At 40.1% G+C, this 20978-nt stretch overlaps 1 protein-coding gene across 3 annotated transcripts in view; it reads right to left on the bottom strand.

Annotated features, from left to right (window-relative positions):
* Positions 1-20978, bottom strand: part of COL15A1 (collagen type XV alpha 1 chain) — a 481077-nt gene that overhangs the window by 63810 nt on the left and 396289 nt on the right. For all 3 annotated transcript variants that reach the window (XM_075212747.1, XM_075212748.1, XM_075212746.1), the window contains 8 exons: positions 15494-15547; positions 14756-14815; positions 14451-14519; positions 14291-14332; positions 5666-5699; positions 4406-4477; positions 3175-3218; positions 1231-1314 (listed from right to left, as the gene is read on the bottom strand). In XM_075212747.1, coding sequence (XP_075068848.1) covers positions 1231-1314; positions 3175-3218; positions 4406-4477; positions 5666-5699; positions 14291-14332; positions 14451-14519; positions 14756-14815; positions 15494-15547 — 459 coding nt within the window. The remainder of the gene's footprint in view (positions 1-1230; positions 1315-3174; positions 3219-4405; positions 4478-5665; positions 5700-14290; positions 14333-14450; positions 14520-14755; positions 14816-15493; positions 15548-20978) is intronic.

The raw sequence follows: 20978 nt of genomic DNA, 5'->3' as shown, positions 1-20978 counted from the left end.
CAGGTTAAAGTAGGAGGAAAGAGGCAGAAAAAGACTGCTGTGCCTCCTACCTCTCTCCTCTCATGGCAGTAATGTGGTTGGCTAAAGGTTGGTCTGGATTACTGCTAGAACCATCCACACAAAAGCAATCCAGAACCACCCACAACTTACTTATTATTAATACATATTTACATATTGATTAACTTTAATTGTAACTTGATAAACATTTTTCTTAAATACAGAGAGTACAATACTGTAACCTTGTTGCTGAGAATACATAATATTTAACTGGCTTTAATAGCAACTAGGTAACTAAAAGCACAAAGCATTTTCTTTTTTTTTTTATAAATAAGCTTTTAACATTTTTCTATATAGACTGTTGTACCGATCATTTCATTATTCACTATGTCTAAACCCAAGAACTTAATGCACTGAACAGCACAAAGACTGCAATGCACAACCCTTTTGGAAAAAAAACATTTTTTTTTGTACATTACTGTTCTTTAGGCTAGTCAGTATATCTATATTTATTTAAACAGTATTAATTTAAAGGAGAATACAAATACCAAAGCTTCAATCTGCACAGATGTACAACTCTTGGACTGCATGAGATCTGCAAGGCAATTTTTTAGCAGGGACACCGGGAATACCAGGAAAGAAATAGTACAGTATCATCCTCCTTTATCTGTCTCATCTCATTTTGCAAAAGGTCTCACTGAAGCTGCGTGGATGAGACTGGGAGAGGGCTGGAAAAGTGTTATAAAGGTAAAGAGGAATCTATGTATTTCAGGGAAGAGGGATAAGAAATGTGTCACAGAGGTGCGTGGAAGAGGAGCAAAATGTGTTATAGAAAGGGTAATGGCACACCCATGTGACGTGACTATGCCCCAATGTGGCCCCCTCCAGCAGCGAGCCACTGCTTCACAACGGTACACATGTACCTTTTAGTAATGTCAATACATATGGTTTAATTGCAAATAAATTCTTCTTTTTTTCCAGTAAATTCAACATATTTTATATGTTAAAGCAAGTTACATTTTGTTGCAGCCCCTTCAAATGAGGACAGTTAATCTAAAATAAAATAAATACATTTTTTCAAACGGTTGTAGACAGGTTAGTGATAGAAGCAAAATATAATTTATATCCACACATCAATCTGAATTCTGAAGTAAGTGAACAAATAAGATAATATTTGAATATTCTGCATATAAAATACTGAGTTTATGATTTTCCTGGAAAAGCTTTACTTACCCTTTCACCTGGTCTTCCTGGGGATCCAGGGGGTGCATGCATAAAATAACCATTGTTGGAATCACCCTTTTCTCCTTTCTCCCCCTGAACAATAAAAATCAATGAGCAAATGTGTGTATATATTTGTGTGTGTATATATTGTCATAAGATCGGCTTAGGGGTGGGGCACCGTATCCTGGTGTTAGACAGCTGAACTTAACACACTTCAGCCATTTAAATCACACCAGTCCAGTGTCTTGTTTCAACTAATAGGTAGAAGGTAAAGGGCAACACAGATGTGGTATATAAGCAGCCAGAGGGAAATAGGGAACCCCTGTCCCTAAGCAAATATAATATTGTAGAGAGTACCTCGGCGCTAAAACAGTGGAATGTAAGCTAATGTTTAATAGTACACAACAGAAGAACGTGGTCTAGCCAGACCCATGCAACACGTGACAACAGAGATAAAAGTGGTAAACATAGTAAATCACATAATGAGCGGAGTCACAATATGCATAATAGCAATAAGTTGCACAAGTGTCCATAATATCAATGGCCGGTGTAAACAGCCGGATAGTCCTGGAGGATTTGCATATCCTCCTCTAAATGAAAATCCTCCACTGTGTGCAAATAAATCTGTAATGAATGCGAATGTAGTATACAGTTCGTATTTCCACAATAAGTGAATAATAGGATAATGTCCGTTTCGGCAAACAGCTCAATATGGCTGAATTCCCAGATGTGAAAAGACTGTGGACTTACATTTGCGAAGAAGCGATCAGCTCCTGATGTCTCCTGTTGGTAAAGAAAAATCCTCTCCTATATGTAAACGTGCACGAAAGGAATCCAGCCCATCAGCACTTCCTCCGTTTACACACATATCGGAGAGGATTTTTCTTTACCAACAGGAGACATCAGGAGCTGATCACTTCTTCATGAGACCTTCTGGTGCGATGTACATTCATACAGGACTGGTGGACAATAATCCTTTTGCCTAGGCTGAAACAATGGACTAGTCTGCAAGATAAGAAAAAACATGCTGGCAGACATTTTAACTACTTTCAAATTTCAAATAGAATATATACAAGTTTAAATATGACTTACAAATATGGGGAACCAGAGGGCTAGAAAAAGTATATGTTTTTATAGTCCTCAATTTGTGAGAAACGAGGTGCAGACTGGTTGAGATGATATTAATACCTCATTCACCACAATACTAATCACTTTTTACCTTTGCAACTGGCTTGTAATATGTAGACCTAACCTCACGTATCCAACTCCCATTGCCCCATAGATAGTAAGCATGCGGGTAGGGCCTTCTCACCTCTTTGTCTGTTTTACCCAGTATTGTTTTGTTACTGTGTTAGTCCCAAATTGTAAAGCACTAAAGAATTTGCTGGCACTATATAAATAAATGTTGATGATGATGATCTGCATGTGTGAATGGATCATGCATTTTGGCATTGAGATTAATTATTTCCATCATCAACAAAACAGCCATGAGAATAAGCCATAAAAGTGCCCAATGTAGAAAAAGTACAATGCAATACTACTCATTTTGCATATCCACGGTGCCACAGTGGTCAGAATTTCTGTCTCACAGCTATGGGGTTATGAGTTTGACCCTCATCCAGGTCTTTTTCTGTGTGGAGATTGTATGCTCTTCTTGTGCTTGCGTCGGGGGGGGGGGGGGGGGGGGTACTCCAGTTTCATCCCACGCTCAAAAAAACATACAAGTAAGCTAATTGTCTGTGTGTGAGTTTAGACTGTAAGCTCTAATGGGAGAGGGACTGATGTGAATGACAAATATTGTTTGTACACGTCTGTGCAACTGGTGATGCTATATAAATAAACAATAATAAATAAAGAAATTGTTAATAAAAATGGGCAAACTAGCTCTTGTAATACAATATATTTTATTATATAATGCTCAACGGTATGATAATTATTATATAGTGAAGTTACCTTGATAAGAAAATGGTTCAAGTACTGGGGATGCATTGGATAACCTGAAAGAAATGCAGTATGGTATTATTGATGAAAATGTATTAATTTATTATGAATTTACCATACACAAGTGATACATGTATAAATGCCTGTAAATGATGTCACAACTTCAATAAAAAGCTTGTTACGTTTTAAGAAATAACATATATTCCTGTAAATTGCGACAGGTATTAGAAGACATCTTATATTACTGTGACCTGTATAAAACACTGGCCTGCAGCCATTTGTAGGTATATTGTTACAGAACTCCACTTTAACTTTTAATGTAAAATATAAAATAATATAAAATATAAATTTTATATAAAATAATATACCCATTATTCTAAATTGTGATTATGGTGGAATAGGTAACACCATTAATAGAGATACAATGGGGCTTGTTTGTTCTGTTTTACTACTTAAGAATTAACAAGCGCTGTTTGCAATTGTGCACTTATTCCTCAACTTAGTGCTTGTCCGTGAGTACAAATATTGATAAAATGTATGGTGGATTAAAGATAACTCTAGTTTTATTAAATTTATTATTGTTTCGATCCCTACCCCTGTGCTGCACACATTTCTTCTGTATAAAGAGGTTACTATATAGAAATGAGTAGAATGTTTAGCGCAGTTTCATCATTTGTCAAATTTTGGGTTATTATTAACATCTAAGTACACTTTACACAATGAAGTGTATTTGCATAGTGATAATCGATAAATATATGACATCCTACTGGAACTAGAAAATAACATAATAAGATGCTACCCTCAGTGCCTTGAGCCACATTAAGGTTGCAAATACTGTTGAACCAATATTTCCAAAATCTGGGTCGCCCTTACCTTCTGCATTCCCGACTTTGTTTTCTAAACATGTCCACAACGCAAATGGTGTTTGCAATTACATTATTATTTAAAAAACTGTCAGGAACATATTCTGGTCAATATTGTTTCAGAAATGCCTTTGTTTGCCAAACATATAAGAAATACATTTATACATAGCATGAAAATCAAAATGATGTAAAAATGTAGTGTTTTACTGTTTCGGACAAAATCAAATAGTAAGAGAGCAATCACATTTTGTCTTCTTGCATTTTACATTACTTTTTTATAGACTAGTATATTTATCTTTCAGATATATTTATTATAATGAGATAGTAGTACATAATGAACGTTTGATAGAGAATAATTGTTTATTTTCATTTGCACATACCTGGAGGTCCAACCTCTCCTTTTTCACCTTTTGAACCAGGTAGACCATAGGAGCCTTTTTCTCCTTTGTGACCTATGTGAAAACAATGAATATTGCACCTTGCTTTTTGCTGCTTACATGCAAATCCTTTAAGCATAAGCCCCAAAAGTCACCTCAAAAGGGCATAATATCCATAGTATTCCAACACACTTTGAACTTTAATGCTAATTTCTTACTTGGCTAAACAAATCCACTGGTTCCTTTTGTAAGAATAAAATGAAATGATATGTCATAACCACTGCCTCTTTATTTAATGCTTCTCCAGGTAAGTCAGGAAGATAATGCTAACACTGCAGATATTTACATTACATGGGTTATTTTCAATTAAAACATATTTAATCATGCATCTTATAAACTAACTAGAACCTCATAGCAGCATGTTGTGAATGAGATTTAATTTTTCATGTCTATGAGAAGAGCCTTTTATATCACCATTGTGATAAATTAGTTTTATTTGGGAGTGCACTATTTTGCTATAAACCGCAAATGGTGCTGTCATCTAGCATACAGCAAATTCAGGTATGTATAGCTAGAACCTTACAATTATATCCATTGTATTGAATTCTATCCATTGTTAAGAGGCAACGTTACTGTTGTGTAATGTACAACTATGTGTTATTTTCTGCTTGCAGTTGGTTAGTTCAGATCATGCTATCTCTGTTCTATTTGTCAAACAGTAAAAATGTAGTAGCTTCAGATTTCCAGAGACATTGTCAATCACTGACTTATTGAATTTACAGTGTTCTAATACACAACTTGTTTTCTAAAGCATAGCTTGTTTCTCCATACACAAATACTGTATAATCAAATCTATAATGTATAATAAATAGATAGATATAGATATATATAATAGTTGTATATTATGTATTTTAATTTGCTGCTATATATGCAAACATTTACCAAATTGATTAGATATGTAATAATTGGAGACATAGGGGTAAATGTATCAAGCTGAGAGTTTTTCGGCGGGTTTGAAAAGTGGAGATGTTGCCTATAGCAACCAATCAGATACTAACTATCATTTTGTAGAATGTACTAAATAAATGATAACTAGAATCTGATTGGTTTTTTAAACCCCCTGGAAAACTCTCAGCTTGATACATTTACCCCTTAATGTAAAACCAATTATATCTAAACCTAATCTCCTAACAACAGAACTGTATCATTAGGTGTACTGAACATTAGGCTTGTTCAAGAAACACAAATATTATGTGTACATACCACATATGTTGGCCATACCCTCAGTTGTGTCCATCTGCAAAAAACAAACATGCAGTTTATATATACATATATTATATACTGTAGTTTTTGTATTAATAATTAGACTGTGGTTTCACTATTCTAGTAATGCATTTTTCTTGCCTAACACTTAAAGCAGGAGATCATCATCATTTATTTATTTATATAGCGCCACTAATTCTGCAACTCTATACAGAGAATATTTGTCACTTACATTAGTCCCCATTGGAGCTTACAGTCTAAATTCCCTAACATACACACAGACACACAGACTAGGGTCAATTTGATAGCAGCCAATTAACCTACCAGTATATTTTTGGAGTTAGGTAAAGCAGATATATGTACTCCATATGTCTTTTACAAACCATATTTGAATTTTCTATCTCACCCAAACCCCCCTTAAAATATGGCAGATTGTATACCAGGTCACAGATCCAAATTTATCTGGCACACTGTCAAATTTTGCTTGAGATGTGGAGTTCCTCTCATAGCCCCCTCTCACTCCCAATAGTACACAAGTACACAAGAGTATGGATCAAGGGACTCTCTGTCTAAAATCCATTTATTTTTTTCTAACATCAACATAACAAATACATAATGTTTTTGGGGTGCCCATTTGGGCTATCTTCTCCTCCTTCTTCAGATTTGTACATCTGAAAAAGATTCTGCCCAAATGGCTTCCCCAAAATGTTATTTGTTTTTTACACTGATGCTTGAATAACATTTTAATTGTAAGCTGTGAGCTCCTGGATGCATTCTCTTGTAGTTTGTATACCAGGAACATATGCTGTAGACGTTTATAGACCTCTGATGCATTACTAAATTAAGTAATTTCACAACTAAAACATTACATTAGCAGGCTATTACAAATGCAGAATAAGCAAGTTAGATTATTTTTAACATGGTGACTGTATACTAGTACTGGTATTTGGACTATCATCACTATGTAATAATGATTAAACACAAAGACAAAATGTGAAAAGGTGGTTTGATACCAAAAAATATCTATCCTCATACAATTTTAAAAACACTTTTTTTGAATTAAAAAAATTACAATAACATTACAGGCACCAGATTACATGAATTACACTGCCAAATTTAAGGCAACTAAAAATAAATAGTATTATGGATGATTAAAAATGCTCTTATTTATTTCACAATACTGACACTAATATTAACATAATAACATTTCAAATATATATGGAAAATTAATCATTGGATAAATTAAACTTAGCCTCATAAATAATAACTCATTATGCTAAAAGGCAATATGAAACTGTTATTGGTTAAACTTGAACTTGTGAATTCATAAATAACATTTAATATTAAATAATATTTACAAAAGCGACTTACGGATACATAACACTTTTTGCCTTTATCTAATACAAATATAATAATAATATTCCTGTTTTAGGACATTACCTACCTTTTTTTTTTATTACCTACCTTTTTAATGGTGTTATTAGACATGTTGACAAAGTTTACTACTCACTAGAAAGCCTTTGCTTTATGTCTATGTAACAATCGCTTTATCCATACATCCCAAACATTGTACCTTTCAAATCGGGACATTATGTGCGCACAAGAAAGGGACATTGAGATACAGCATGGGACATCATATGCCGTATCGTCATGCATTGGGCTGTACCTAACCCCCCTTCCCCAAAAAGGGTTCCTTTCAATGCCACATGCAGAAAGTGTATGTGGCATCTGTTTGTGGGACACACTTCCCTACTGTCTTGGAATGAGAAAAGTCCTGAATGGCTGGATGGTGGTACAGTCTTCTTAAATCAGGCCAACCATCCCCATAAATTGGGATGGTTGGCAGGTATGCTTCATCTTCTCCATGATTTGTCCCTTTGTGAAAATTGTCTTATAGTTCAACAGCTTATGGCATTATAAAGTCTGACATCATTGGGGAGATCATATGATATAATTGGAAGCTTAATGAGGTTTTTTAGTTTTGAGAGGGCAGACAGCCTGTACAGCCTCATACATTGTACAACTAGATAATACAAATCTATGTCTAGCATTAGGGCTGAGCTGAGACAGCGTGTATGGCTATTTACCACATTTATAGGGTCACATTTTGCTTCTTTAATCCCCTCCAACCTCCATTTCTTAAGTATTTTTGCCTTTAAAAGCAAATCTGGCAAAAGCATTCATACACAAACTGTTGGAGTGTTATCACCCTTTCTTGTTCTGGACTCTGCAGGGGTTAGTAATAGAAAAGTGATAAGAAATGGAGTTGCTATCAGTCAATAATAGCACTGGTTAATAGAAGCAGCAGGAGACAATAACTGCTCTGAACAAAAAGAATGCTGTAAGGCAAATATACTTCCACCAGTCACCAATGTGTTATGTATTACATACTAGCAACCAAAATTGGGGTCATTATTTATCTTGAGTCACCAGAGAATGAGTATCCATTACCTTCTAGTAGTTGACAGAGAATTGGTTACTCTATTGTTCACTAGCCACCAGTCTAACTGGTGCAATTAGTCAAACACTATGTTCAAACCAGCATAAACAACTATGTCTCCATGGTGAAGATCCTTATTATTCTGCATATTCATCAAGTGGAGACGAATCGGCAGAACTCTCTGGTAATGGCAGATCAGTTTATAGTGCAAGAGACCGGTTTTACCATTTTCCCTAATGAGGTTCAGAAACATGAGAAAAGAAGAAGGAAAAAAAGGCAAATAAACAGTATCCCACAGCACCTGGTCAGAGGGACACGTGTCTGCAGAAAGATAGATACAATTAGAGGTACAAAATTTGGTGATTACTATCTCAGACTATAAACTATTAGAAGATGAAAATGTTGTGTTAAACTGTGGACTTGGTTATGTGCCTAAATGCATAAAATCTCTAATTGATGAAGTTAATTTTTAAATTTTATTACTTGTCTACACCTATTATATTTAAGAAAAATGTAAACAATGTCCAAAAAATTAAAATAGTGCCATAGATACTTTTGAAACAGCGGTATTGAATGAAATTAGATCGATTTGCAAAGTAAAAACTATACAGCATTGTTTGTTTAATTATCCTCCTAATGAACATAAGGCACTACAGTAGCTCAGGGCTAATAATTATAGAGTTATAACTAGAGCAGATAAGGAGAGTACAAATGCTGAGGAGGAATGTAAATGACTTTTACCTGTTCACTCCATTTGTGACATATAATGACAATATGGAGCAGTATGCTTAAATAAAAGGTAAACTTAAAAAACCAAACTGTAGATTTCCCTACGATTATACTTATTACCAATGGTAAATGTTTGGACAGACCATCAGATATCTTTCATCTTTAATTAGTAGTCAAATGTATACATTTAGATGTACAGAAATAGTAGTGAAGATTCCTATATGTCTTAAAGACACCACAGAGACTTAATCATCTAAAACTGGATATTGTTGATACCTATTTGTGTACACTGGAGGAACAAACTTTATTTAGCACTATCCCCCGTGTGGAAGGAATGTTTTGTGTAAAAGAAGCCTTGTTTAATTGCAGTATGTCCAACTCTCTAGTTTTCTTTAAATGTTTACATGCTGTGTTACGCAACAATTATACACAAGGGAGATATATTGGAGATATGTGGTATTTTTTTCAGTTTTTTATGACATATGAGATTGTACCAAAGGCAAACACGATTAAGAATCTGAAACAAAGCAGTAACTGTAACTTTTTGCTTAAGTATCTTCAAAAGAAAGACTATTTGTATATGGACTTTGCGATCTATTTTACATTCACAAGTGCCATCACTTTCTCCATGGTGTATATTGTGCTTTTGGAATTCAGGTTGATGAGAGGTGGGCCGCAGGTGATTGGTATTGTGGAGGTGTCGCCGGTGCCCGGGAAGCGGGCGAAGATGCCCGCGATCGCCACGTCCCTGGAGGGACAGAAGATGTCCCCAGCTCCGGTGCCCAGCAAGAGGGTGAAGAAGGAAGAAAGAAGTGACTTACCCGTCCAGCGCTCCAGCGGCGGTAAGTATGTCTTCCTTCCTGCAGGTCCCGTCCGCGGAGGAAGGATGAGCCAATCAGGGCTCATCTTTCCCCGCTGGACAATCAGCGGCCATTTAAAAGATTGGCGCCAACACGAGCCAATCAGCGCTCGCGCCGGCTAATGACGTCACGCCGGCGACTATATAAGTCGCCGGGTGGCGCCATTTTGGCAGAAAGAGTCCGGCGGCGGAGAGAGAAGGACGTCGTGGGACGTCCAGAGTGGAAGAAGACAAGAAGCCGGCGGAGCGGAGATCGTCGGCGGGAAGCCCTTGTAAGGGCTTAGAGAGCCCCCGCCCCAGCAGCAGCAGCAGACCCAGCGCCGAAGAGGAGAAGAGGCGCCGCCGGCTGGAGGGTCTGGAAGACCCGGAGAAAGAAGGCAAAAGACGGCGTGGCAAGTTGAGATTCCTGCGCAGAGCAGGTAAGTACACTCAACGTTAGTCGGGCACTAGGCCCATGGCCACGGTCGGGCACAAGGCCCGTGGGAACAGAAAATTAGGGGCACAAGGCCCAGGGACCTGGGCACTAGGCCCCGATAAAGTTAGTGGGCCAGTAGGCCACAATATTCTTTACGGGCACAAGGCCCTGTTAGTTAGAGGAGTCAGGGGAGGCTCAGAGCCCCCAGGTACAAGGGCACAAGGCCCTTAGGTAGTTAGTGGCCTAGAGGCCATAGGAAGGCCACAGGGCCTGAGTAGGGGCTGGTAGCCCATAGGCTATAAAGGGCACAAGGCCCTAGTAAATAGTCAGGGAGGCCACAGGCCTCAGTAGGCAGGGGCTAGTGCCCCTAGGTAGCAGGGCACAAGGCCCTAGTTAGTGGGCTTAGAGCCCTGAGTTAGAGAGGGGGCTGAGGCCCATTAATCAGAGCACAAGGCTCTGTGTGCAACTGGGCAAGAGGCCCATGGTGTGAAGGGCAGACGGCCCTGGTGGTGGTGTGGTAGAGGCGTGAGAGCCTCGTGAGTGTAGGCGCGGTCCTGTGTGAGGTGAGCACACAAAGATAGGAGGTACAGTAGAGCGGAGGCCCCTGTGGTGCTGTAGCAACCGGCTGGTTGGCTAACAGCGGTGTGCTCAGGTGAGTAGCGTACAAAGTACTGTATACTGCATTTATTTTGTCTGTGCGGCGAGTATTGTTTGTATTGTGGTATTTTGGGGTGTGCTACATAACTGTGTCCTGGGGAAAGACGTCAGGCCCCAATTAAAGGTAGGCTCTTGTTCCTGTGTTTTTTTGTGCTAACCCGTGCTGTGGGGGACAAGTGTAGTTACCAGCGTACACATAGTCAGGGGAGAACACACGTAGTTTTCCCGTCCCTTAGGTCCCTGGGGTCACACTGGTTTCCAGAGGGGGTGACTGAGTAAGGCGGTGGCAGTGCAGCACAGCTCAACGCAGTTCCAGGGGGCGTCCCGTGGTTCAGGTTGAGAGTCCTAGTCCTCAGTTCCGTGCAGGTTACCTGGCGGTTCCGGAGTGGGACACGTGTTCGATACCCGGGTGCAGGCAGTCGGGTGGTTCAGTTTCGATCGGCTGTTCCGGGCGGCAGTTTGTACGCAGGTTAGCGCGCTGTTCCAGTGAGCCTCAGTCGGGCCTCGTGCAGCCGGTCCTTAGGATCCGTAGGTGACCCCATAGCAAGAAGGCAGCTTCTTGGTACGACCTGGGTGAGGGGGTTAGGAACCTCCCTCCAGTTTAGTCCGTGAACACCGGCTGGTGTTCCCCGTAGTGGTTAGTGAGCAGTTCCGTTAGTGCACCACACCTAGTTAGTCATAGTTGTTTGACTTAGTAGCGTTGCCGACCATTAGAGTGTTGTTAGGGTCGAGTTGCTGTTGCAGTCAGTTTAGCGGTTGTGGGTGCACATCTTAGTCTCACTGAGAGCGCAGAGGGAGGCTGTGTGTTCTTGTCATCTACATGCGTCGGGAAGGTGCAGGAGAACAGGATCGTAAGTGGGAGTGTCCCGGTGAGTATCACGCTCGATTCCCCCTTTCGGTTAGGCCCTCACCGGCAGGTGTGCAAGGTATTTGAGGCGGGACTAGTCCTGGTCTCGAGTGCCTGTAGTCCCCCGTGCCTTGGCAAGAGCAAAGTGAGGAGGCGGCAAGTGAGCTTGGACTGACCGTGTCCTCGTTCTTTGCCGTATTCTCGGACAGCCCTTACCTGGTAGGCACAGCTGTAATCTCTGTCTCTTTCTTAGAGGGACGTGGTTGGAGGTGACAAGGGTTGCGGCTGCGGATCTGCTGGGATCGGATCGCAGCTGGGATATCGGAGGCGGACTGGAGGTGACCATCGTTTACAAGGTAAGTTCTTTTAGGGTTGCGTCTGTCCTGTTTCCCCACAGGGGGCGCTACATTTTTGCCAGAGTCAAGTATACTTTAATTTTTATATATTGATGAACATACAGGTTTTTCACCAGGTGCTGGAAACAACTTGGAGTTTTTCCCCTGTTCCCAAAAACAATCCAAAACACTGTGGTATATCTCAAACTGAGATTGTGTTAGAAGTTTGTTTTTAATACTAAACAGTATACACTGTTTTTTGGCATATACTTTTGCAGACATGATGACTTTTTTCTTACACAGCATGTGTTGTTATTAGGGTGATATCGTGCAGGTACATTTTTAAGGGCCTGTTTATCAAGCCACTAATCCCATGGAAACTGACATTTTTGGGGGATTACTGCAATTTTAAGTATTCCCCTCTATTTATAACTAAAGGATAGCAGTAGATACTATAACGCAAAAGCAGGTTTCTATGGAGACAGCTGTTTTGTGATTTAACACAAAATCAAAGATTTTCAGAACTTGTGCCCGAGCACTAACTCCATCTGAAGATGTCATTAGCCATTGAAGCCTATGGGGAGAGCATTGTGGTAGAAGGATCTTTGGTTCCTTCACTGCATCTTACCTGTTATCCCCTCCTGTTACTATTGCAAAGGTGGCCACTTTGCGATAGTGATCATAGAGGAGATAGGAGATAGGTACTCTTGTATGTTCACAGTAACAACAGTGTATCGTGACTGCTGTTCAGAAACAACAATTTTGATAAATAGTCACAATCTTTTATTCGACAAGGAATGAAAATGATCGTGTACAAAATGCGGTGACAGTGAAATATGCCCATATGTCTGTGTAGCTCCCAGTGCTTTTTTTTAATATGCTGCTAGGTAAAAATGTATATATTTTGCATACAGGGTCTTAGACAGAGCAGATTTCCTGTACTATGAATTACTTTAGATACTATAAAGCTGAAAGCAGTTTTTAGGATTACCTTAAAAACAGCTCTAGACTATAGAAGTTTATTTTATTTTTCCTACACTTGTCACATGAATAATTAAATAGCTGCTGAAAAAATACTCTGTAGAACAGTGGTAGGCAGGGGAGATGTGCTGAGGGTGTGTGGGGAGACGTGCAGAGGTCTGAGGGGAGACGTGCAGAGGTCTGAGGGGAGACGTGCAGAGGTCTGAGGGGAGAGCTGCAGAGGTGTGTGGGGAGACGTGGGGGGAGACGTGCAGAGGTGTGTGGGGAGACGTGCAGAGGTCTGAGGGGAGACGTGCAGAGGAGTGTGGGGAGACGTGCAGAGGTCTGAGGGGAGACGTGCAGAGGAGTGTGGGGAGACGTGCAGAGGAGTGTGGGGAGACGTGCAGAGGTGTGTGGGGAGACGTGCAGAGGTCTGAGGGGAGAGCTGCAGAGGTGTGTGGGGAGACGTGCAGAGGTGTGTGGGGAGACGTGCAGAGGTCTGAGGGGAGAGCTGCAGAGGTGTGTGGGGAGACGTGCAGAGGTGTGTGGGGAGACGTGTGGGGAGCCGTGGAGAGGTGTGTGGGGAGACGTGCAGAGGTGTGAGGGGATATTTGTAGAGGTATAAGGGGAGATCTGAGTGCCACCATTTTCAGTTATTTTTAAAGGCAGTGCATAATACGTGTTGAAACAAATTAATAGGTATGCCTTTGCAAAAGGTCTGCGAGCTGGAAACGTAGTTTTTGTTTCTCCATAAGGAAATATACTTAATCCTCTCCACCCTCTCAGATTCAATGTGTATTCATTCTTATCTAAATCCCTGCAAATGTTTATTCCATGTATTTGATGTTAACTGCACTGACTGCCCTGTTTCCGACCCTTAGCAGTGTTTTGATGGATATATAGAATTGAATCTCTATTAATCTGTCCAAATATCCCTGTCTCATTATTGTGTGCTATATGGGATAGTAATATATTGTACAGTACAGCTTGCTGGAGACATGAGTCTCACAGACCTGTAAAACTGTTATTACTTGTTTACGGTAAGTTGAGCCAGGAGCATTGTAGTCAGCTTTGCATGCAGGGAATAGGTAAGCATAGATAAAGATAAAAATGAATACATAGAGTATGTAACATTAAAGGGTATGGTATACATATTCACTATACCATGTGGTTACAAATAATAATGCTTTTTAAACCGAACCTTTGACAAGTGAAAAAGCATAGCTGCAATTATTGTATAGAAGTTGTTGCTTCATGAAAATGATAATTATTTTGAGTTTACTTGTCCCATCATTTGGCTACAAAATGCTACCTTATTGAAATACACATCATATTTTGCACAATAGATCCCCTTTAACATTTGGTTTGTATTGTGTAACTTACAGGTACTTTGCAGTGAGGTCTGGTAGGGACTGGAAAGATACTCTGTGAAATTCAGAAAGAAATACATGTGTTACATTAAAACAATTACTTGTGATAACTATTGATAACTATTTTGATAACTAAAGAATAAGAATAATATTTATGAAAAAAAAATACTTACTCCTTTAATGTTCAAAACAGGTCCAGGTGGACCAGGAGGGCCAGGGGGGCCAGGCAGTCCTCGCTGACCCTGTCAAACATGAAAGAGGTACTATTATTGAGAAGGACTCATGACATAGATTTGCTGTAACCAATTCATTGTTTAAAACAAGTAACAGGTAATTCACATAAACATATGCTGTTAAATAGCATATATGAAAACAATTATTTGAGGTCTGTATGTTCTCTTCTATATTTCAATGCACCCATCGGAAATTACACATAAGAAATAGCAACAAATAAAGTAATTATAATCTTTGTACTTACTATAGATGATATACCCTGTTCACCTTTTTGTCCTCGTACTCCATTTAGTCCTGGTCTCCCCTGCAGTTACATAAAAAAAAAACTCCCTTACATCTTCAATGATAGATTTGAATCTATCTACTTTTATGGTATCCTTTAGAGACAACCACTTCTGCCATTTTGCAAACACTTCCGAATATTGCTTTAATTAAAAAAAAATTGGGATGGGGGTAGTGGGGAATAAAGGAACAAGAGCTGAACATAATCAACACTAATTTCTCAAATGAAAAATAATAAAGACAACTACAAATTTCCTACTGAATTAAATTAAAACTATGTTTCATTTTCTCTAATTATAATTATATGTATATCTATTATATCTATATCTCTTATTCTCATAATTATCATTATGTTATCTCCAATAAAGTCAACCATCAACTGAATACATTATATGGAGGAAAAAATGCTCAATCTTCACAAAATTACATTTACACCCAAGAGAAAACCTGCCTCTCATGGAGAACACATTTAAACCAAATCTATACACTTTTTAAGAATCAAGTACATATGTTTGTTTGTTTTTATACAAATTAAGCCTAATTTTAAACAAAATCATTAGTTTTAGCAATCTGCTGCTCTTTAAGTCATATTCCAGATGCACATTCCCATTTAAATTTTATCCTTTTCATAGAACTGTGAAGAACTGTGGAGTTGTGCAAACTTCAAGCTACAGATGTTTTCATATAGGATATTACATACGGGTCGTCCTGGAAAGCCAAGTTCTCCTTTAGATCCTGGTCGTCCTACTGGACCCTAAATGCAAATTAAAGAATACATATAATTGCAGCACACATCGTCATGTGCCTTATATAAAAGAACTATTAATAGTTGACTGATATATTTCAGAGTGAATGAACAGAAGATAAATCTAAATCAAATCAATATTTGGTTCATTCACCTTGCATTTTATTTATTGCTAAAAATTAACTATTAACACTTCTATTTTTGTAAGCATTCTTACTTAGCAGCAGTTTTTCCACACCTGCTTAAAACTTTTGCACAGTATTGTGTGTGCGTGTGTATATTAGAGATGTTCACTGACCCCCGTGTTCTGGTTTTGGTTTTAGATCTGGATTAACTTCATGTTTTGGTTTTGGCAAAACTGCCCTTGTGTGTTTTTGGTTTTGGTTGGTGATTTTTTTCTAAAATCCCTATTTTTTTTTTGCTAAAATCACATATGTTTGCTTTATTTCCCCCTACATTATTATTACCCTCAATAACGCTAATTTCAAGTCATTTTCGGTCCGTTTTGACCACCGCACAAGTCATAATATTATTTTCATACACTTTCAAACAAAGACAGCAGCGACCTGGCTGGATGCTAAGCGACAGAGCAATGACTCAAACACACAGCAGGTCCTAGCACATCTAGGAAACATTGCCACACAGCAGTGTCAGTAAATAAAAGTGGTGCAAGATGGAATTGTCCTTGGATCATGAAATCACTAATGGTTCATTTGATTGCTCCACCCGTTCCTTGGATAACTGTGGTAATTCTACAGCTAATACATTGCGACGAGCGTTGACCCCCCACCCCCCCACAGGATGCGTTTATCAGACCCAGACCAATTCAGGGTGCCAGACAATGCACTAAATAGAGCCATTGTAATTCACAGCAAAAAGCAAGTTCATCACTGAGCTTAGAATCAGTCCCAATTCACAAAAAATATAATATAGTTAGGTACCTTTGACATAAAGTGCAGATTATAAACACTTTGTGCAATACTAATGAAATAGCAGCTAGGTGGATGGTAATACATATACACGTCTATTTAGACATTCATGCTCACATTACTTCTGCAAGCAATGTTGTTCTTTGTTAATAAAACTGTTGTCTTTATACAGTTCAAAAAAATGTAAAATAATCCTCCACCATTCTTTGGATGCTGACAGTTGATAGTAGGATCAGGTGGAGTTACAGCAGAGGTGTCACTAATTCTGGTCAATTCTTTTACAGTAGACAAGGCCAGATGTCAAAATGTTGTGCTGAGTCATCTGCATCATCAATGGGTGTCTAAGATGTTTGCAAAGCACACAACAGTATATAGCACATGTAGATAACATTGGCACACAGCGATAGCTAAAAGGAAAAGTGGTGGAAAATGGAATTGTTCTTGGGACCTCCCACCCACCCTTATGTTGAATCTTAAAAAGGACATGCACACTTTAACAAACCAGGCACTTCAGCCACAAAAGTGGCATTCCTTGTGGCTGAAGTGCTTGGTTTGTTTGGGCTACTACAAAACAAGCTAATCATGGGCTTAAGGTACCTAAGGTAACAGTGCTGTTAATGAACTCTACTGTGGCAAGATGTTGGTGTCATCATCCTCAGTCTCATCCCAACCCTCATCAATTTGCACATCATCCTCACACATTATTAATTCATCATCGCTGGAAAACCATTACAGAAGTCTCAATATTTTGTTGTAATTGGCAGGAAAGGCCTTCCTCGTGGAAATTGAAGTTAATTTTTATGAACATCATCTTTTCCACATTTTGAGGAAGTAGCCTCCTATGCCGATCGCTGACAAGGTTCCCGCTTGTGCTGAAAACTCTTTCCGAGTACACACTGGAGGGTGGGCAGCTTAGGCAGTGCAAAGCGAGTTGGTACATGAGTCTCCAAATTCCCTTTTTTTCGTCCCAGTATGTAAAGGGACAGTCTGATGTGTCTATTTCTATGCTGTCTTTAAATAATCCTCCACCATCCTTTGGATGTTGATAGTAGGATCAGGTGAAGTTACGGCAGAGGTGTCACGTTTTTTGGTCAATTCTTTTAGACTAGACCAGATGTAAAAATGTTGTGCTGAGTCATCTGTATCATCCCTGGGTCTCTTGGGAAAGCTACGTTTTTTCCTAGCAACAGTTGAGTGAGAAACTAAAGGAGGAGATGCAGTCCTGTCACAAAACACTTGAGCTATCATCTTGCTCACCAGGAGCTCCTTGCACCTCTTCAGATCTGAGTCAGTTGGACACAAAGAGAAGACATAGCTCTTAAACCGAGGATCTAGCACAGTCGCCAAAATGTAGTGATACAATTTCAAGATAACGCTTGGATCCTGGCGAAGCGAATAAAGTACTTGATCTACAAGTCCGACATACTTAGCGTAATTGCTTTGTTTAATCTCCTCCTTCAGTTTCCCAAGCTGCTTTTCCAAAAGTCTAATTAAGGGAATCACTTGACTCAAGCTAGCAGTGTCTGAACTCTCTTCACAGGTGACTACTTCGAATAGTTTCAGCACCTTGCACAACATGGAAAGCAGGGCCGGACTGGCCATCTGGCACATGCCAGAAGGGCCGATGGCCAGATGGGCCAGTCCGCATGCCCGCCGAGCAGCAGAACTCTGGGTGCTGCTCTGTGGACGGAGAATCAATGACTGCCGCCTACGTGAGCAATCACATGGGACGGCACCTGTCACGTGGTGCCATCCCATGTGATTGCTCGCATAGCCGTCAGTCACTGATTCTCTGTCTGCCGGGCAGCGCGCACAGTGCTGCTGCTGGATTTAAAAAGGTAAGCGTCTGTGTGTGTGTGTAATAGTGTGTCTGTGTGGCAAATAGTTATCCCCACTGTGCAGGTCCACTTTCACACACTGTAGTAAATGGCATAGGAACTGCTGAGCTACTAAAAATATCAGTCTACATATTTCATATATATAACACATTGGCAACAGTATTGTGGGCACAAGCAGCTAGAGGTAGTTTTTTGTTTATATATTCTCATTATTTATCTACATACGCCATAAGATAACATGGAGAGAGCATATCTACATGATATGCACCACTGGTTATAAAACTGTTTAGGTCAGTCTGATAGATTTCAAGGGCCACATGTGCAGCCCCCTAACCGTCACAAGTGTTGCACAATACCCTTAAGCTCGGTAATAAGTTAAAATAAGTTTATCAAAGATAGACACATGCCACTCAGGCCCTCCCCACAAGCTCACACTTATTGAGGGCACTGGTGGCCATTGACTACTAATTACCAATTAATGGCCAATAATAAACAAATTTCACTAATTAATACCACCTTGACCAGAAAGTCGGTCAGTCAGCTTTGAGTCCTAGGTCTGAATTATTGATTAACAATCAGAGTGGGGGCATAATGCAGATAAGAGCAGAGGCTGCAGGTGAAGGCTCAACAGGTCACTGGCTACCTGCAGACTGCCTGTTGCCCATGATTAGACAGATTGAGTTGCTTTACTGTTACTGGCACAGTGGCGGATCCAGGGGGGGCGATAGGGGCGATCGCCCCCCCTAGCAGACACTTGCTGCCGACGGCTGCACAGTATGTGCAGGTCCGTCCAGCCGTGACAGGCAGGGACAGTGTGCTGCCCGGCTGCTCTGATTGTGTTTAAAACACAATCAGAGCAGCTGGGCAGCACACTGTCACTGCCTGTCACGGCTGGACGGACCTGCACATACTGTGCAGCCGTCGGCAGCCTAAGATTTTAGAAAGGGGCGGGGCCTAAATCGCCCCCCCTAAATCGCCCCGGGTACAGTACTTTTCTAGATCCGCCCCTGTACTGGCATATACTTGGCGAATACAACTTTAAGCCATGTGGTTATAGTGTGTGTGGCTGTGTGGCTAATAGTGTGTCTGGGTAGCAAATAGTGTGTCTGTGTGGCTAATAGTGTGTCTGTGTGGCTAATAGTGTGTCTGTGTGGCAAATTGTGTGGCTAATAGTGTGTGTGTGTGTGTGGCTAATAGTGTGTCTGTGTGGCAAATAGTGTGTCTGCGTGGCTAATAGTGTGTGTGGCTAATAGTGTGTGTGTGTGTGTGTTTGTGTGTGGCTGTGTGGCAAATAGTGTGTGTGTGTGTGGCTAATAGTGTGTCTGTGTGGCATATAGTGTGTGTGGCTAATAGTGAGTGTGTGTGGCTAATAGTGTGTCTGTGTGGCTAATAGTGTGTCTGTGTGGCTAATAGTGTGTCTGTGTGGCCCCATGTTGCTATAGTGTTCGTTTGGCCATATTCATATAGTGTGTGTGTGTGTGGGCACGCGTGCAGTATTTTAAATATAGCGTGTGTGCGCGCGCACGTGCAGTATTTTAAATATAGCGTGTGTGTGTGTACACAATATTTTAAATATAGCGTGTGTGTGTGTGTGCGCGCGCAGTATTTTAATATAATATGTGAGGGAAGGGAGGATCTTAATATAGTGTGGGAGGTAGGCTATTTAATGGTGGAGTGTAGGTGGGGGCTAATTATTTAAGGTGAGGTGAAGGAACCTTTAATTTAATGCTGGGGTGGCTTAGGGCTATCAATTGAATATGAGGCTGATTTTGGGGAGGATGGCTATTTATTAATGTGAATATGAATTATTTATTGTCAGGGATGGTTGTGGAAAATGGCTATATTTATTAAACTTTAATGCTATTTAATTTATTGCTGGAAGGGAAATATGTTTTGAGTAAATGGGTATACTGTTAATTTAATGTTGGGGCTGGTTGGAGGGAAAAAGGTCTACTTATTAAATGTGAATATTATTATTGTGGGGACTGGAGGGAGGCCTAATTATAAAACGTGAGTGCTATTGTTTTAACACCGGGGCTGGTTGGAGTTTTCTAAATTTCATGTACCCATTTTTATTTTCAAAATAGGACATCCAATATTCCAGGATCAAGACAAGAATGAACTGAGCTAAAGAAACCAGCTGCTACAAGTGGTGAAAGTGACCAAGACAGGTAGCAGAGAGCAGGACAATCTACCAACTGTCCTGAATCTGGTGGGGCAGTCCTGAAGTTGGGTGACTGTCTCCCTTAGTCAGGATTTGGTCCGACTGAAAGGACAGTTGGGAGGTATGTCCCGCTTCACAACGTACTGCTTGTGAAGGCAGAGCTGTGTGCTTCTAACAGTAGTGCCTGTGTATTTGTCTAAAATGATAACCATGTTACATAATAGGGGCCCTGATGTCATAAATACCCTGAGCCTTAATCCACCTCTGTTTAGGGGAATCGAACTGATAGCTGCTCCGAGTTCCCGGACAGGAAACAGACATTGTCAGTGGCATATTAAAACTACCATGAGCTCTGGGCAGTGCTCAGGCCATGACGTTGTGCCTCATTACCCAATAAAACAATCATAGTTCTTAAATTGTACACTTGTGAGGTAACGTCATGAGAAAACACAGTATGTCCCTCATATTCTCCTGTTTACTGGAATAAACATACCCCGCAATGTTTTTCA

The sequence above is a fragment of the Mixophyes fleayi genome, chromosome 5 (genome assembly GCF_038048845.1).
Source record: "Mixophyes fleayi isolate aMixFle1 chromosome 5, aMixFle1.hap1, whole genome shotgun sequence".
Lineage (NCBI taxonomy): Eukaryota > Metazoa > Chordata > Amphibia > Anura > Limnodynastidae > Mixophyes > Mixophyes fleayi.
The sequence above is the reverse complement of the archived record's forward strand: the minus strand, read 5'-3'. Positions and strand labels throughout refer to the sequence as shown.